The sequence below is a fragment of the Clarias gariepinus genome, chromosome 11 (genome assembly GCF_024256425.1).
Source record: "Clarias gariepinus isolate MV-2021 ecotype Netherlands chromosome 11, CGAR_prim_01v2, whole genome shotgun sequence".
Lineage (NCBI taxonomy): Eukaryota > Metazoa > Chordata > Actinopteri > Siluriformes > Clariidae > Clarias > Clarias gariepinus.
In genome coordinates this window covers 6469034-6487832 of record NC_071110.1, presented here as the reverse complement: position 1 = coordinate 6487832, position 18799 = coordinate 6469034, and the positions used below count along the sequence as shown (strand labels likewise).

The following is an 18799-nucleotide window of genomic DNA, read 5'->3' as shown; positions in this document are numbered from 1 at the left end:
TACAGAACATCACCTGTGAAAAATCACATGGTTTGCATGTAATATTTTTTTTTCATTTTCACATACCATTCATCAGATTTTATTTTATTTTCAATGTGTAATACACATGGTTAATTTTTTATCAGATGTGATATATACAGTACTATACTACAGGCAAAGTCAGGCACTAATGTTGGGTGAGGAAACCTGGGGTGCAGCTGGTGCCTCAGGTCATGCAAAGGTGTTCAGTGGGGTTAATACAGTACCTCATGTCTTCATGGGGCTCACTTTAATCATTTTTGTGCTGGAACAGGTTTTTATTTTGCCTCTTAGCTCTGTTAAAGGGAAAAGATCAAAGCTAAAAATAACCTGATTTGTTTTAATGTAATCAGTAAGAACTCTCTGTCTAACTTATTAACAGAAAGAAATAAAATGTCATAAGCTTGAGTATCTTACGCCTTGTTTATGTTAAGTTGTACTTCTTTTGTCATCAGTCAAATACACTCCCTGTTCGGTAACCGGAGAGTGAATCACAACTGAGAAGTCGAAAAAGAAGCTTGGATAAAGTTTTGCCTTAAAATTGTCTCCAGTGTGTTAAAATTGACTTTTTACACAGTTTGACATGTGACAAGTTTTGACATATAACTGCTCATATTAACTTCACCTTAACATTTTGATTTTATTTATGGTGCAGGTGTAACTTCAGGCAAATACAGAATGACTGGCAAAGTTTCAATAAAATCTGCACAGCCAGTTTCGCGTGATGCTGTAACAAAATCTGGCTGGACAGAAACAGACAGACAAACAATTTTCTGAGACTGGTTTTGGGTCCTCCAATGTATGAAACATAAAGATATCATTGAAAGAGCAAGTTTTGACCAATGCACAGATATAGATACAGATATGAAGCAATACTGATTTAAGTATAACAATTTTTTTCACCTTTCCAGGTAGGAAAAAAATAAAATAAATATAGTGGTTAATGGTTGAACCACATTGATATGGTACAGGAAAGTACATTTTCTCCCTGTGAGTATGGGCATTTTGTGGAAGCAGTGAAATAAATTAAAATTAATTAGTGTGTTCATAAGGTGTATGCTTGATAGGACGTTTTATTAACTACAGTAGGCTAATTACTGTACATTACTCATTCACTCACTCACTCACTCAGCGTCTATAGCGCTGAACCTATATAGAGGGTCTTTGGGGACCTGGAGCCTATCCCAGGAGACTAGAGGAGGCTAGAGAAGGAGACTAGACGAGGTACCAATCAACCACATGGACAAACACACACACACTTACGTGCTCATTAACAATTCACAGACTACAGGCAATCTGTAAACACCAATTAGCCTAATCTGCATGGCTTTGGACTGCGGGAGGAAACCGGAGCACTTGGAGGAAACCCGCCAAGCCCGGGGGAGAACATGCAAACTCCACGCACACAGACCCAGAGGCAGAAATCACACCCCTGACCCTGGACCACTAATCCACCCTGCTGCCTGATAGATACACCCTTTTATGTTTATTTAAACACAGCCACTGAGACGCGTTTCCATGGCAATTTTGGTCCTTGTGTATAATTGGCTTTTCCGAGGTCACGCATGGTAGTAGCCTTTTAACTCATTAATTTAATTTAACACTTTTACAGAGTAATGTTTGATGTTGGATTAATTTATCAGGGTTTATTATGATCTTCTTAGAGTTTGAATTTTTTTGCTTTTTTTTTGCCATCATTCTGACACGATGAGACACGATGCGCCAACAAGTCTCCACTCTGCGTAAGTGCGTTTAAACCGAACGGGTGGCTGTTACGCGCGTCTGCGTTTTCAGCTCCACTAATCGGGTGTTTATATGAGCAGAGCTCCACCACCACCACCACTTCTCCTTTTCCTCCTCCTCCTCCTCTTTCTAATCCTGTGCGCCTCTCAAATGCTCAGGATACCGAGCTGACCGGGTGCGATGGCGCAGCTCTACTACGGCGGCGGCGGCGGGGGGACCGGCCGCGGCGGCGGAGGCAGCGGGTCCGCGTCGCGCCGCGACCGCATCCGGTTGCGCGTGGTGCGCGCCGAGCCCGAGCTGTCGGCGGAGGAGAAGGCGTACCTGAGCGCCGTGGAGAAGGGCGACTACGGCAGCGTGAAGCGCGCGCTGCGCGAGGCCGAGATCTACTTCAAGATCAACGTGAACTGCGTGGACCCGCTGGGGCGAACCGCGCTGCTCATCGCCATCGAGAACGAGAACCTGGAGATGGTGGAGCTCCTGCTGGCGCACGACGTGCATGTCGGGGACGCGCTGCTCCACGCCATCCGCAAGGAGGTGGTGGGAGCCGTGGAGCTGCTGCTCAACCACAAGAAACCCAGCGGAGAGAAACAGGTCAGGAGCTCCACTTCAACTCACCTGACTGATTTACTTTTAAACTTTTTTTTTTTTTTTTTTTTTTGGAACATTGCTCATTATAATACCTTGATTTGTGAGAGTGTAGCTGGCAGTGTGCTAATAAACAATACTCCTTTACTTTTAAACTTATTATTATTAATATTAGTAGTAGTAGTAGTGATAGTAGTAGACATAATATTATATATATATATATACATATATATATATATATATATATATATATATATATATTAGTAATAGTAGACATATTAAACATAATAATAATAATAATAATAATATTGAAGCACTGCTCATTTAAGTACCTTGATTTCTGAGAGTGTAGCTGGCAGTGTGCCAATGAACAATACTCCTTAACTTTTAAACTTATTATTATTATTATTATTATTATTATTATTATTATTATTATTGGCACATTGTTAATTTTTTTACCTTGATTTCTGAGAATGTATATAGCAGTCTCTCTATAAACAGTACTCCTTTATTTTTAAACATAATAATAATAATAATAATAATAATAATAATAATAATAATAATATTGGAGCATTGCTCATTTTAGTACCTTGATTTCTTAGTGTAGCTGGCAGTGTGCCAATAAACAATACTCCTTTACTTTTTAACTTATTATTATTATTATTATTATTAAAGCATTGTTCATTTTATTACCTTGATTTTTAGGAATGTATATAGCAGTGTCTCAATAAACAGTACTCTTTAGCTTTTAAACTTAATAATAATAATAATAATAATATTGTAGCATTGCTTATTTTAGTACCCTGATTTCTAAGAGTGTAGATAGCAGTCTATCAATAAACAATGCACTTTTTACATTTAAACTTTTACCTCTTCTTATTATTATTATCATTGAAGCATTAAGATGCTAAAATGCACTCTTCCTGCACTTATCCAAACACTAGAATAAAAGATTGAACAAAACTCATTTGCAAGACAGCCAGAAACACTGCTGTTGAACTTTACAGCATTTGATTAATGCTTGCCTGTGGATTCAGGCTCGTAGGCTGCCTTGTATTCTAAAAGTCCAAAACCTGTACCACTATACAATAGACACCAACATATTGTTGATAGAGACATGATAAAGCCCACGCTGGTACCTTTATTTCTGAAAGGGTATTGTAGTAGGCTACACAACATCTCATATGAATTAATTAACTTGTAGTCCCTCCTTTTAATGAGGAAATAATATATTACACAACATGCGATAGCTTAATAAACTACACTAATAACCACTAATTGAGGATATTGTGTAACATATAATCCCCATTAAAACTAACAAATGAAACCCTAAGGGCCACTCAAGGTCTGTACCATGATGGAACATTAGTGTAATGCGTAAACATTACCACTTTCTGTCCCACACCAGTGCAGTCAATGTAACCAGATTAATCAACGCTTTAACTGAACATATTTCATCATACCAGTAGTAGTATACACAATAGTTACTGCTATGTTATGTCACTTTACAGTGTAGCATATAAAAGCCATGAGCATGCCTAAGGTCATTAGGAATGTTAGTTCACCTGGTACAACATTGGCGAAATTTTGTAGTAGGATAGGCTTTTACACAGTTTGTATTCGAATACACAGTAAGAAACTGCTATAATAAAGAGATTATTATGTAAGATTTGCACAATCAGGAAAAAGAGGGTTTAAAATAATATCTGGTTACATTCAACTCAGGCACATAATTAAATTTTAAGGACAGGTGATGTTATTACACCTTCCAGACCAAAATTGGAGGCTACCTTGTCATGTTTCTGTTGGTGTATTTTTTTTTTTCTGAAAAAGTGTTCTATTGATTAAAACTACTTAAAATTAGTGTAACAATTTCAAAAATATTATTAAGTTTTAAATGCCATGCAGGTGTTTAATAAAAGTTAGTAATGACACCTGGTCATAATTGTAATGTTTTGTTTTAAATGATATTTAATCAGATATTTAATTATGCAGTAAAATCTTCATTAATAAGTTTCTGTATGCATGCAGTTGAGGTTTACCAAACATGTCATAACAGTCTTCAATCAGAGGTTCTAGAACCTCTGGGAATTCATGATGGCAGGTGTTTCATAGGACTGTTAATTAAATCATAAATTTTCCAACATGTAACCTCATGAGAAAAAAAGTTAGTTTTTAGTTTTTTCTTAGTTTAAAACAGTTCTCAGCATGTTAAAGTTAATGAAAAGAAAACTTTGCAGGTGTCCATTTATTTTAAATTTCCCCACAAATTGCAGAGGTGCCAGGCTCTGCATGCTGAGGCACCGAGCAGGGCCCTTAATCTGTCTAAATTTATAAATAAGAATCTCTCGGTAAAGATGTTGTAAATGTCAGAAATGGAAAATATGTAAATGTTTTACACAATGTTTGCATGCATTTAAATGGACCAAATATTTTGCTAATAGTCCAATTGGAATAAAAATGCATCATATAAACACCTGCAGTATGTTGGATCCGTTTGACCTGATCCAGTCTGATCAGAATGAATTATCAGAATTAAAGGGGTGGTATATCAACTTTTAATAATCCATTAAATATGTAAACATATCATGTCAAATAGTCATGTAAACAGTTGAGCTCATGGGGTCTCTCTTGTTAGAAGAAATACATACTTTCTGTGAGTGTTTTCTCCATGATAGCAAACAGCTCTCTCACACCTGCCTTTACTCCAGACTTCCATCTACTGGGCTGAGGAAGGGGCACTGACTGGCTCGCATGTTTTCATGTGGTAAAGCATTCAACCAATCATAGATCAGACTGAGTTTTTGTAACCAATCATAACACAAAAGACAAGAATCAGCATAAAAGATAAGAAGCCTAACCAAATGTCAACATTGCAGATAAAGCTTCTTCTTCTTCTTCTTCTATCATAAGTCTGGCAGATTCTACACTTCAGATAAATACAAATTTGCACATCTCAGAAAATCTGTATTTTTTAGAATACTTTGATCATCGTATCAGATCAGATGTGATATTCAGTACCTTCAGGTCATCAGCTGACTTAATTTTATTGCCACATAATGTTACTTTATTAAGGACAGGACGCTTCCTTTCTTACCCTGATGCACTCATGACTCTGTTGTAGGGTCAGGCCATATGACCTTTTCCTATCGCTCCAAAGCCGAACCTTTTGCTTATGGAAATTCGCTTATTTTTGCTATTAAACAAAACTGTGCTGTTGATTTCTTTTTCTGTTTCCAGATAGAGGATTATTGTTTAAATATTAATATTCTATAGTGCTGTAAATATATTTAAGTAAATGTTTGGGCTGTGTGGTGACTTTAAGAACTCTCAAATGCTGTAATTATGTCTTTTGACATATAACCCCAAAAGCACTATGATCTTTTCTGTCAGTTAGTACAATTTGCCAGTGACCTCCAACACTATCTGGTATCTGAAGTACCAAATGTGTCCGTTTCTTTACCGAGTATCTCTCAGTGCACTCTCAAGCCTCAGATTAAAAGATGAAACGAAAGCGGAATGCATCAGGGATGTACAGCAGGTCCGGAAGCATTGTTTTTCCGAGCTTAATTCCTGCCATTATCATTCACAGCTGATTGGGTTTGACTCCTCTGGAGGTTAGACGAGAGCCGAGTGGGTGATTCTTATAAAAACGACAGGAAGGAAGGGAGGACCACCGAACCGCTGGCGATTTCGAAAGACTGCAGATGTGATGCAGACTGTGGTTCTCTAGCTCTGTGTCTCAATCGGATCCCTATCCCACTGCTATTCTTGTGACCTTTTGATATGCAAATCACCATCATTAACATGTCTATAAATCACAAACAGGCGAATCGGTAGATGGGAGGAGGGGTTTTTTCCTTCCATTTTTTTTTAGTAGTGTGCAGATACTGATTAATGTACTCATTGTCAGGTGTGAAGTAATGTTTCATTATGTGGCTGTGAATTTAGGTTACATACAGTATTTCTTGACCTAACCATCAATCCAACAACAAACTTTCATGCTGGTAAACACTGACTACACACCTGTAAACTATTGATCCCTTTACTATTTCTACATTTTGCAATAATTTCCATTAAAAGGCCGTGTATATTGTAACTAAACTAACTAAATAGCGTGCGGGATTTGGATCTGCTTCTCACCCAAGTAGTAACAGTACTTCCCAGTAACTAACAGTACTTAATCAGTTTAGTGTGGACAATCTGCATAACGTTATTTTTGTTTGTCTTGCATCACATGGACTTTAATTTTCTGGAAAATTCCTCCTTGCTTAAAATCCATTAACTTTATGTCATGTAGGGCCCAATGAAGATCATGATCAAGTTCCCACTGCATTCAAAAAAGTTTGAAGAACATACCGGGAATAGTGTCAAAATGGAAAAATGTATATTTCTAATGTAAATGTAATGTTTATAAAGTTTGTACAACTTCACAGCCACGTCCCTGTCCCTGTCAGGTTCTTAATGCGTCTATTAGTTGTCACTAATTTACTTAAATCTACAGTAAGTCCTAGTTGATTGCACCACACGCTTACTAGACACTAATGATGTTCTTATTACACTATCATTGCTGCTGGCGCTTAGAATACTGTAAATACCATGGTGCTTTTGATGTTCTGCAATACAAAGTGATGAATTGGATCCAGAATTTATACTAGAGTCACTAAATGTGACCTAGAGATGCACTGATAACCTGTTGCATGTGTGCCAGATGAATGTAATGTGGCGTTCTAAAACATGGCATAGACCTACCATGCTCATTGCATAAGCCTAAAGAGGTCATTGTGAGAACTCCATTGATGTCGCAACAACACAGTGACGTCCCAATGACATTTCAATCAAAGCACCATCCAGTCTTTCCTATTTCACCATGCTTGCAGTATGCCATTAAATGGTCAAACAGATGGTCAAACCTGTTGTTACTACAACCTTATTTTATTTGTCCTATGTTTTGCTTCAACTACGTTTTCTTTTGACTTTTGTTTTTGAACATGTCCAGAAAAAAATGTGGCAGCTCCAACGTAAGGTAGCCAATACTACAGTAGAACCCTTAATGACTTTAAAAAAGGAAACTAGTAAAATTTTAAACACGTGTTGGTCAATCATTTTCTTTTGGAAGATGCCCTTATCTAGAAAATTAATGTTTTAAGCATCAGAAGAACGTAATATAAACTTATGGCGGTCCTCGACAATGTGGCATGCACCTACCGTGGTCAAAGCACAGGCTTGAAGAGGTCGTTGTGAGCACTCTGTTCTATTGTTGCTCCGTTGATGTAGCAACAACGCAAAATGTTACCATACATTTCAAAGTTTATTCAAAGTAATTTTTTCATTGTTTTTAAGTTTCTTATCCATTGTTAAGGTAAAACCAGGTAAAATAAAAATAAAATGTCATTCCCTGGTGGATAATTGTTTGCTCAGTTATTTCATTTTAAATATCACATATTTGTTGGCCTACATGTCACTGTCATTACAATGCCACTACCATCCAACCTCGAAAAGTACTTGGTTTTAGACCTGGTCTGTGGATCGTTCTGGATTTCCCGGCACGCTCTGGAAAGAGTCATCCTTATCTTGTGTAACTTTTCTCTGCTAGCTTGTCCTCTCTGGGAGTTGCAAAGCTTAGGCGTTTTGGATGGATATTGCAGGAGAGATTTGCTCATCACTCCCGTACTCTAATCACCACTTGTCTCTCAAATTCACAGTCGAGTCGTGCACTCTTGGGGGTTTTGCCAAGCACCTGGATTAATAACATTTCTCCCCTTATACTCCCCAACCTATTCTGTTTATCAGTCTTCTTCATTTTTGTTTCCAGGTGTTCTGTTCTGATAGGTTTATTGAACTCCATCACCTTTGCTTTACCCTTGTCTATTACTTTTTTAGCAATGATTACTTGAATTTTTTAATATTTTAAATTCAGAATTTTATGTATACTGTAGGAAGGCAAAAATGCCTTTCTTACTCATTCAAAGTTTATTTAAAATCCATAAATCCTTGTCAAACACAGAAAACTGGTTCATTTAATCTAAAAACCTGGTGCATGGCGTCACATTCTGCACTGCTTCTGCGGACTTTGTAGATGAATACGCCCTCAATATATTACTGTATCTTAGAGAATGGAGCCAATTTTTCAGACTTCTACAGAATGCTTATTGTACTGTTTCTAGAATGTTTTAGCAGGGCTTGCGCTCCCTGTTCGAACTTTCGGCCAATTTATTCAGTGTCAACCCCACTTACTGGCTGGGTCTGTGCCATCACGTAACATTTGTTCAATTGGCTGATGCGTCTATCCAGAGTGACTCACAATTTGTGACAGTATACACATGCATGTACAGTATGTACTGTATATACTGGGATTTGAACTCATAACCTTCTGAGTAGTAGCTCTGAGCCGTTACCACTGAGATTCTGCTTTCCATAACTATCAATGTAGAGGGTCAGACCTTTCTCCAAGAAGCAATAAAACAGCCAATGCATCTTTTAGAGATTGTTTCATTTCAAGTATCATGAACAGCCAGTGATGATGTTTGTGATTGACTAGTATATTTCTAATGGAGTGGCGAGACAGCATTAGCCAATCTTTCCATGTGAAAAGCAGGGACAGCTATGCTCTATTGTACACATGGACATGCATGGCTTTCCACTATCCAGAACTACCAATATTATTACACTTTTTCGGAATATGGTTTAAATGACAGGGTTTGGCTCAACTGTTACTTCCCTTCAATGGCTGAGTGTGATATCTTAGAAACTTGTTCTCATATTCAGGCTCCATCACTTCAAAGTGTAGCTAAGTGAGAGCACTTCAGCATGACTTTGTGTCAATGTCATGCTTCTAAAGATTGGCCTGCAAACCTTTAACTTTTCTGAGAAGCATTCCAAACCACGTTGTGTGCATATTTATGACATTTTTTCTGGGAAACCTTCAGGATAGAAAGGATGGATAGCTCACGCTGGAGGGTGCAGTAATATTTAAAATCCATGTACTTTTTAACTTTACTAGCTCACTGCAGACCTCATTTGTGTTTTAAGTGTGTGGGTGTGTGAGCTCCACCACCATTTTATAGACTTCTTGGTGGTTTTGCTTAAATCATCTGGATCAATAAAAAATATTTATAAAATCTGGTTTATTGTGATGATCTTTAGAACATACTTTATGAAATGCTTGTCTTCCAGCTAGCTAGATCCTAGCATGAATCAAACATTGAGTTTAACATTATAAAGGTGGCCAAAAATAATGCAGTAAGTCCCCTACATATGACATTAGAGTTACAAACTTTTGAAGATATGAACATGCGTGAAGATAAAAGTGAAAATGATTAAAAGAGAATGAAGCGAGGTGAAAAGATCCCAGACATTGCTTGTTCTTTTCACATGAATCATTCAACTATTGGCACGATTCTAAAGAACAAGGACAAGATCATGGAGCAACTTAGATTTATATCGTATATGTTGTGTTAATACCCGAGTACCTAGAAAATGTTTATTGGACTTTCGGAACTGAACTGAACTCTTATAAGGGGTCACATTAGGGGGAAAATCTAACTGATGTATTTAAGCACTATTCAATGCAAAAATGGAAAAAGGAAACAAAAAAACAGGGTTTTTTTCTTCTTTTTTGAGTATCTGCACATTGGAGACGCAGTTCAATGTCTAAAAACAACTTCGAAGTATATTTCGCATTAGGTTATGAGTGTAGCATGTTTCTTTACTGTAAAGAAATCAGATTAATTTGAATTTCAACAGTAATTCATCTTAAAAAGTTCATCTTCTGCGGAATCGTCTTCTATTCTACAAAATGTTCATATTAGGAACTACAGCTGATCTTTGTTGATTGCAACCCGTAAGCTATAGCGCTACAGGTACTGTATATACATGTTAAACATTCTCAGTTGTTCTGCTTCTTGCGGGCCTTCCAGAATGTGTCTTACTTTCAACAGATTCTGAATTCGTTGCTTTGTCCCCAAAAGCCTTCCAAATTGTTTCCGCGGAGAAATACTAAACCTAAACGCAAACTTTTATGCAGATTTGTTGCTCTACTTGCTCAGTCATTTTAAACGTGACAGCCGCACAGTACCCATGCTCACTTAGCGCTGTCTAGCGCCCTAGTGACTAGTACAGTGAAGTTGTCATTGTTCATGCATGCACATTCTATTCCACTCTCCGTGGCTGCCAGGTTACATCAATGTCGCACAAAACATTCTTGTTATATTAACAATGGCTGGACTTTTCCAGACAGACCTTGTATGTATAAAATGACCAGTTTCATTCTCCCTTTGTTTCATATAATGCATGTCTTTCTCATTTCCAACCAGGTTCCACCTATCCTGCTGGACAAACAGTTCTCGGAGTTCACCCCCGACATTACTCCCATCATCCTCGCTGCCCACACAAACAATTATGAAATTATTAAGATGCTGGTGCAGAAAGGTGTGTCAGTGCCTCAGCCTCATGAGGTGCGCTGCAACTGTTCCGAGTGCATATCCAGCTCAGATGTGGACAGTCTCCGACACTCACGCTCACGCCTTAACATCTACAGGGCCCTGGCAAGTCCGTCACTCATCGCACTGTCTAGCGAGGACCCCTTCCTGACCGCCTTCCAGCTCAGCTGGGAGCTCCAAGAGCTTAGCAAGGTGGAGAACGAGTTCAAGACAGAATACGAGGAGCTGTCTTATCAGTGTAATCGCTTTGCAAAGGACCTGCTGGACCAGACACGTTCCTCACGTGAACTGGAGCTTATCCTCAACTTCCGTGACGATCTTAGCCTCTTGGATGAGGAGGGCAATAATGACTTAGCTCGGCTTAAACTGGCCATCAAATATCGACAGAAAGAGGTAAGGCGCGTTGAACTTTAAGAAGGTCTGATGAACAACATTTTCTTTAAGCTGATTTTTTATGTTTCTGTTGGGATTCAGATCTCAATATAATGTACTGTTCGTCTATGTAAAATGAGATCCGTAGCATTTTCATAATATTCATTGCCAGTTTTTTAGTACTGTAACTACAGTATGATAAACATGCGGACAGTTTGAACTTTGATGGCTCAGTATATTTCCTTGTACATTTGAATACAAACAACAATCTTTATTCAGTCTTTAGTGAATCTTCGTTTGCACGCGACTGGGTTGTAAATGACTGTAAAAGGAGTCTGGTCACCTCGAACCACTGCAGATTGGTTTGCTCTAACGACCCGTGTTTTATCTCATAGTGGCGCTTTGCATTGCTGCTTTTTATTAGCGCCTCGGTTTTCTGAAATTAGAATTATTCACCATAAGGACAGCTTTCCATACAACCATTTTCTATAATCGTGCTTCCGGACTGATCGATGAAAACCAGTGAGGCCGACTAATTTCTCCTGAACCCTCACACGCACACACATACAATATCCCGGACTTTGGACATTATACTTATATTATATTACACACTGAAAATATTTTATATAATTGTAAATATTAGTATCTGCTGCACTAGTTTTTTGTACAGTAAATGTGTGATAATTTCGTGATTTGTTTGCATCTACAAATGTTCGTAGAACCGTGATCTGTTCATATCTGCGGAAATTTGTAACTTGAATGTTCGTAAGTCCAGTTCAGATGTCTCCAGGTAGTAAAACGAATCAATTCCAAATGACTCGAATGTCTAATAACTTTACAGTAAGAAAGTGACCATTAAGTCACCCTCTGAGGAAACTGCTAAATGATCTGTGTAGAATTCTGCAAAGGAATATTTCCTATCAGAGGTCATTTTAACCTTTTTTTTTTTTCTTAATGTAATGCAGATATATAGTGTCCGTGATTTGGTCTGTGACTATATGCCCTATATAAAGTACCAGTATAATAAAAGCACAATCTCTTGCAGCTTTTTCAAACCGCAAAAAAAAAAAAAGCAATATGAATATATATAAAGCAATGGGAAAGTGTGAGTAATGCACACAGAAATTTTCTTCATCAACAGTGTGGTCTTAAATTGGCTTAGATATAGAGGGTCACATAATGGAAAGTTGTTCTCTTTATTTTGTTCTGAGTTATTGCTGTATGATTTATTGCTATGAAAAGTGACCTCGCTGTAGGTCTGAATCCATCCAGGACGTATCAGAGGCTTTCATAGACGCTACTTTATTTCCTCTTTTACATCATTTTTGAAGCCTTTTTTCAGTTTTATTTTAGATTTTATAACCCACCTTTATATAGATTATATTGTTCAACTGTTTAAGGAACTATGATGATTTTTTTTTCTCTGTCTATCATCTGTATAACGGAAGCAGTAATCTTTTTTTAAATTCCTTATTACAGTATACCGAATGACCTAGTACTTACAGTATGTGGAATATGATAAAAACAAAACAACACGGCTTAAGCAACAACATGAGCACAAGTGTATTATGTAGTTAAGGAAATCTATTTAAAAAAATTGCATTATGGGCTGTAAAGCTTGTTCATGTTTACGTGCGCCCTATTGTCAGTCATTTTATCAACACTAACTACTGCCCTTCTACTCTCCCACCCTCTCAACAGAGGAAAACCAGTTAGTTTCCAGTGAAGCCAGATAATTGTACTGTAACCAAACAAAAATATTTTTTGTTTGCATGTAACTTGGTCTGCGAGCATTTTGCAAGACGAGCAAAATTTTGTTATTATTTTTTTTCAGTTTTTATTTTTTTTTCAGCAATTTATCTGCCGAGCGTCATGTGATCACAACTGAGCCAATGGTGCGGTGAAATTGTAGGTAATCGTCTCTCATACTCGGTCTCAGTGTGTGTGCGTAAAATAATAAATAAATACTTTTTCATAATAAAAAAACCTATTACCTAAGAAGGTACAGGTATCCCACTACTTCCGGAAGTTCCAAGAGTCTCCTGTATATTGACAGCAGCTCCCGGATGCCCGCAAATCATAGTCAGAATCATATGCCTAAAATATATTTATTTTTAAATATAGATAAATAGGTAGATTGTGTGTGTATCTTTTTGAGCTAAGTGATCCAATCACTTTTCTTAGTGGGCAGGGCTTTATATCCAACCTCACTCTCTTTATAAGACCTGTTGTGTGGCCTGCAGCCCCATGGCATAAAGAAAGAAAGAACAAAACAGTGAAAATACAAAATGCACTTCACCTTAAAGTACTATAAAATGTACTCTTGTGTAATAAATAAGTAAAAATATTGACTGACTTTTAAATTTAGCTAATTGCGCTTTTTGCAACAATGATTTTTCCCATGGCAGATTTAATGCTTCGTAAAAGATTTGTTAAGGTTAATGTTCATCCATCCTGTAAAATATGGAATCATCCCGTATTTTAAAAACTAACCGCTCTGTGCTCCATAGTTTTAAGAATTCTACAGTGATAAATATTACAGGTTCGACTACTAAGACAGGGTGATTTGTCTGAGGCAGGAACAGTTGCATATAAGGAAACCATCCTCTACCTCAGCCTGTCTGGCATGATCTCTACTGAAACAGAGAACGCAGAGTGTGCTTCTCTTCAGTTAGGACTCACAACCCAGGGCAGTATTGAGCCAGAGGCAGCATTGAGCATGTGTATTTGGGGGGTAAATGCCCAGGTTTAAAATGATAATCACAATCAGTTTTCTATCGCCTATTTGCACATCGCATTTTTTCATGTCAATGCATGGGTTGATTATTTATCCCTCGGCATAAGAATTTAATCAGTTCTGGAGGTGAGTTCTTAAGGCAAAATTTCATACTAAGATTATATTTTTCCGTAGGAAATAATTAAAATGCAGATAATCCAACATGCAGATAATTTTCAACAATATAATCATATTTTTGCACATAAAAACAATTAAAATATTTAGAAAAGACATGTACATGAAGTAATATATGATAAAATAGACATCTTTGAAAATGAATACAATTATCTTTGATAATATTCTTGGTTCATGGTTCTATGTCTTTACTAAATCTTGCACAAAATGCAAACAAGATATAAAAGGCTCCTGGAGGTACATAGCTGGGTTTTGGTTTAGCTTGTTTCTTTCGGTCATATGCCAAAAATGCTAACCCAATTTTTTTTGCAAAATTTCAATCAAGGTGCAAATTCCCATGGTGTTCGTATGTGGAAGTACCACTATAGTTTGTGAGCAAGGCAGAAGACTTACTGGAAAAGTGTCTCACTTAGAAATACGACATGGGGAAGGAACGGGCTGGTAATGATCACCTCACGGCGCCTGCAGGGGAAGCAGGGACGAAAAAAAAAACAAAAAACACGCATCTAACTTTATACAGCAATGCATTAAACCACAGATCATTCATAATACTCTGAGTATATAATGTAGTGTACTGCACAGTTTCACGGGCATATTCATTCTTCTATTCTGTGTGGAATTGCTAAGAATAATATAACCATCTACACACACCCGAGGAAAAATGATTTTGTCTTGGCTCTTAATTGAGAGTGTGTAATTTCCTGATGCTTGTCAAATTCGAATAAACAAACATACAAATAAATAAATAAATAAATCAAAGCCATTAGGACCACATTTAAGAAAAAAAGGAAAGAAAAGTAGAAAAAAGATAAAGGTATGCAGCTGTTATCTCTTTACAATATTATATGTTATGATGGTTAATCATGGATTTAATTTTAATAAATATAATAGATATATAGTTATACTATAGAATAATAAAACAATATATGAGAGGTGTAAAATTTCTAATGAATAAAGGCATTAAACCAAGTATAGCCAACACTGCTCCCCCCCAATAAAATAGTAATACTAAATAAATAAAAAAAATCTAACTAAATAATTAAATACTGTAACACCCAACAACCCCTCCCCGCACACCCAAAAAGCAAATCTAATGGCATGTAATAAAGTGAGTAAATATGAATAGTTTTAGTGAAGCAGTAAAACAGTTCAGTAATATATATTATATAATATATTATATTTAATAATTAATATAAATACGGTAAATGTTAGTTTTGTTACAAAAATATATTATATTATATTATATTATATGAAAAAAAAAAAAAAAAAAAAAAATATATATATATATATATATATATATATATATATATATATATATACACTGCAGAAGTTTTTAACTTTCTTCCAGGTCAGGGCTCATTATCTCCAGTGCCTTTCTACGGTTTGTCTTGAAGCAAAAAATCAACAAACTAGGCCGGGAATTGATGATCCCTGGAATAAGCCGTATGCTCTGCTGGTGAAATGCCACTTTAGGGTGCAGGTAGAAGTAAAGAATAAACCACTGAACCAATGCCCCATTGAATAAAGATGGTGGTTTACTTAAGGACTTTAAGAAAAAATGGTGGGACTTAAACACCTAAACGACTTTAGCTTTGAAAAATAAAAGGAGTAATGTTATCTTCATTTAAAGTCACAATAGCCACATACATCCATTCATGCACTCATTTATCCATTTTCTATACAACTTACAGAGGTGGGGGGAGGGGGGCACCTGCAGTCTACCCCAGAGGACTTTAGGCACAAGGATGGGGTGTCAATCCCACAAATTAATTTATGTATATTCATTAAATTGAAAGAATATGAATAAATACATAAATAAATTAATAGATAAAAATCAGAGAAAATGTTCTCAATCATTTTAATCAAATATTATTATTATTATTATTATTATTATTATTAAAAAGCAAAATAACATGAAGTCAGATTTTACACCACCTAAGAACAGCCATGTTTTCTGTCTGGTCTCCAAGAAAAACATCTTGTAAAATTACTAAAACAAGCATTTTTGCACTATGACCCAATGATAAAGCATTAAACTCCTATACAGTAGCTCCTCTCAGTAACCAAATATTTGCCACATCAACATCTATGAGAAATAAATAGGCTTGAATGAAAAATTCATCATTTCATTTTCAGGGCAAAATGCAATGACAGTCCTGCCTGAAATTATTTTTGACACAACAATCAATAGCGTTAACGCACAAGGCATTATACTGTAGGACCTTTGGAGTTATATGATGTAAGCTTTTTAAATCACTGTCAGGTGGTAATCGACTATAAATGTAGCTGTGAAGCAGTGCAGAAATGACCCTGAAGCCAGGATAGTAATTTTTCCTCGTTTCCGCATGAGGACACACCCTCTCACGTTATCACATTATGAATCAGCAATGGAATTGCCAGAAGCTACACTACTGCCCAATATAGGAAATGATAAAATCCATTTGTGCTGCATTACTCTCAGTGCCACATTTTGGACCATTGAGTTGATAATGCTGAACCCTTTATAGAGCTTAACAGAAACTGTATTTTTATTGTTTTATATTAATTATTGTCTTTTGTTGGTGTTGTGCTGTTGCTGTTATTGTGAATAGAACATCTACTATTCGAAATTACCATGTCTAACCTTAACTGTACAGTAAATATAATACAAAGTCACTCCAGCCCAATTGCACACACTGGAATGAATACATAATCTAAATAAAAATATGAACATTATGTACTTATGATAAATTGCTCAAGTATTAACGCTCTTGCCTTAGTGTTACAATATGGAACTGAATCTAGTTTAATCAGGATTATGTTAAGATTTTGGAAAAAATAATACATGATGCTAAAATGAAGAGAACAGTCAATAAACAAAAAAACAAAAACACAGTATACACAAAGTACCAATAAAGACATGGTTTGCTATGTAAGAACTCTAATGGACTGAGCCATGAACCTTAGCGCCACTATGTTTGAGATGGCCAGAATCTCTCTGAATATGCACCAAGATTTCTTTCTTATCATTGACTTCTGATTCTTGGGGAAGTGAAAGTTGTCCGCATCAGTCAGCAAAAGTTTCTGCCAGTTGGCGTGAGTGTATGGGGTACAGACTTTGAATGCAGTGGTCACCAACCTAAGTGGGGAGCGTGCAGTCTTAATAGCCAATGAATATAGAGGGTGGTGGGACCATGAGCAAAATACAAGAAATAGAAGAAAATTAAAAATGGCGAACAGATAAACAGATGGGGACACTGCTGCTGCCTAGCTTGGATCCATGTTTGTTTCTTTCTTATTCTTCTTCTTTAAACTGTACTCTTGCTTTCATTTTGTCCGAGAACTTGGTGCATTCATTTGGCCTCAGTTTAAGTGACTTAGTAGTCCTGTAGTCTATGATCCCTCGTCATTTAGTGTATCCAATTTGGTTATGATGTCATATGATGTCAAATCTGCAGAAGCCTGTTGGTTAGTGTATACAGTCATTTTTTAAGAATGTGTAGTGTATCCTCAACCTAAATCACAACCACACTGAAATATTACAATACAATATTCACTAACAATCTTAAAGTATTGTAAGAATGGTAAATAAATAAATAAATAAATAAATAAATCCAGATGTGCAATGCTGAGGCATATCCTAGTTGCAAATTCAACCCAATGAGCTCCAAGGTAGTATTGCCCATGTGAATGTTTTAAAAATGCCAAACTTAAAATTGTCAACACGCATGGAAGGAACTCTGGTGCAAGAGGCAAAGGTGGCTAAAAATAGGACAGCTCAGATAGTGTTCTTAGTAACGGAATAAACAGGGCTTTCTGGGGAACTACACATGCATTTTAGCTGGTTACTGTGCTGACATATGGTATATACTGTAAATCACCAAACTAATTATCGTTAGATATTGTAAAGCAAACCCCTCATTTTATTTAAATAAGTTACTAAAGCAAATAATGTCAAGATTTTTTTATCACTCTTTAGTCCTACAGTATAGGTGATCATACAATAAGCTGTATTCTTAAATTAATAATGGCTCTATATTATTACATTTTTCAGACATCTCTATCTGGAATATTTTTTCTCCAAGAAGACAAAGTAAATTATAACCAAACTATTTTCTTTGAGACTGCAGCACTTCGATCTGACAAAATGCAATGAAAAAAAAAAAAAAAAGATAATTTCACTGGTTTCTGTTGCATGATCAGTGAAAACCTCCTGCTGGGAAATCTAGGGCTGCTGTAAATGGTTTAAATGTGTTTAATGGAATTTTTGGAGTCAAGGAAACGAAAGTTCATAGTCCATGTCCGTGTCATCAATAATAATAATACATTGTAAGCTACTGTATACACATTTTTGCTTTTTTATGGTTTTCATAATCTTTAAATATCTTAGTTATAAACAGGGACTTCACAAATCTCACAAATCTCAAAACGTTTCCTTGTTCTAATTTGTTGCCAGTTTGACAAACACAACCAATCAAAGCATGACTTTTCAATATTTTTTATTAAAACATACATACAACCAACCTATTATTTCTACTAAATGCATATATACTGTATTTGGGCACAATAATTGCAGTCAGATTTATGCTTTTAGACAAACCTGTGAGAAGTGGATTTATAGTGTTTTGCAAAATAATACCAAAAATCTGTCTTCATAACCTGATATGTAAAAGAACTTATATATAAAATTATGTTTTGTCGCTCATGCTTTTTTCATGTTTTTTTTTTTTTTTACTAATGTTATGGAATA

At 36.2% G+C, this 18799-nt stretch overlaps 1 protein-coding gene across 1 annotated transcript in view; it reads left to right on the top strand.

Moving 5' to 3' along the window:
- The first annotated feature begins 1941 nt into the window (after positions 1–1941).
- trpc4b (transient receptor potential cation channel, subfamily C, member 4b) overlaps positions 1942–18799 on the top strand; it is a 38370-nt gene continuing 21512 nt past the window's right edge. The window contains exons 1-2 of the mRNA XM_053507922.1: positions 1942–2352; positions 10662–11180. Coding sequence (XP_053363897.1) covers positions 1942–2352; positions 10662–11180 — 930 coding nt within the window. The remainder of the gene's footprint in view (positions 2353–10661; positions 11181–18799) is intronic.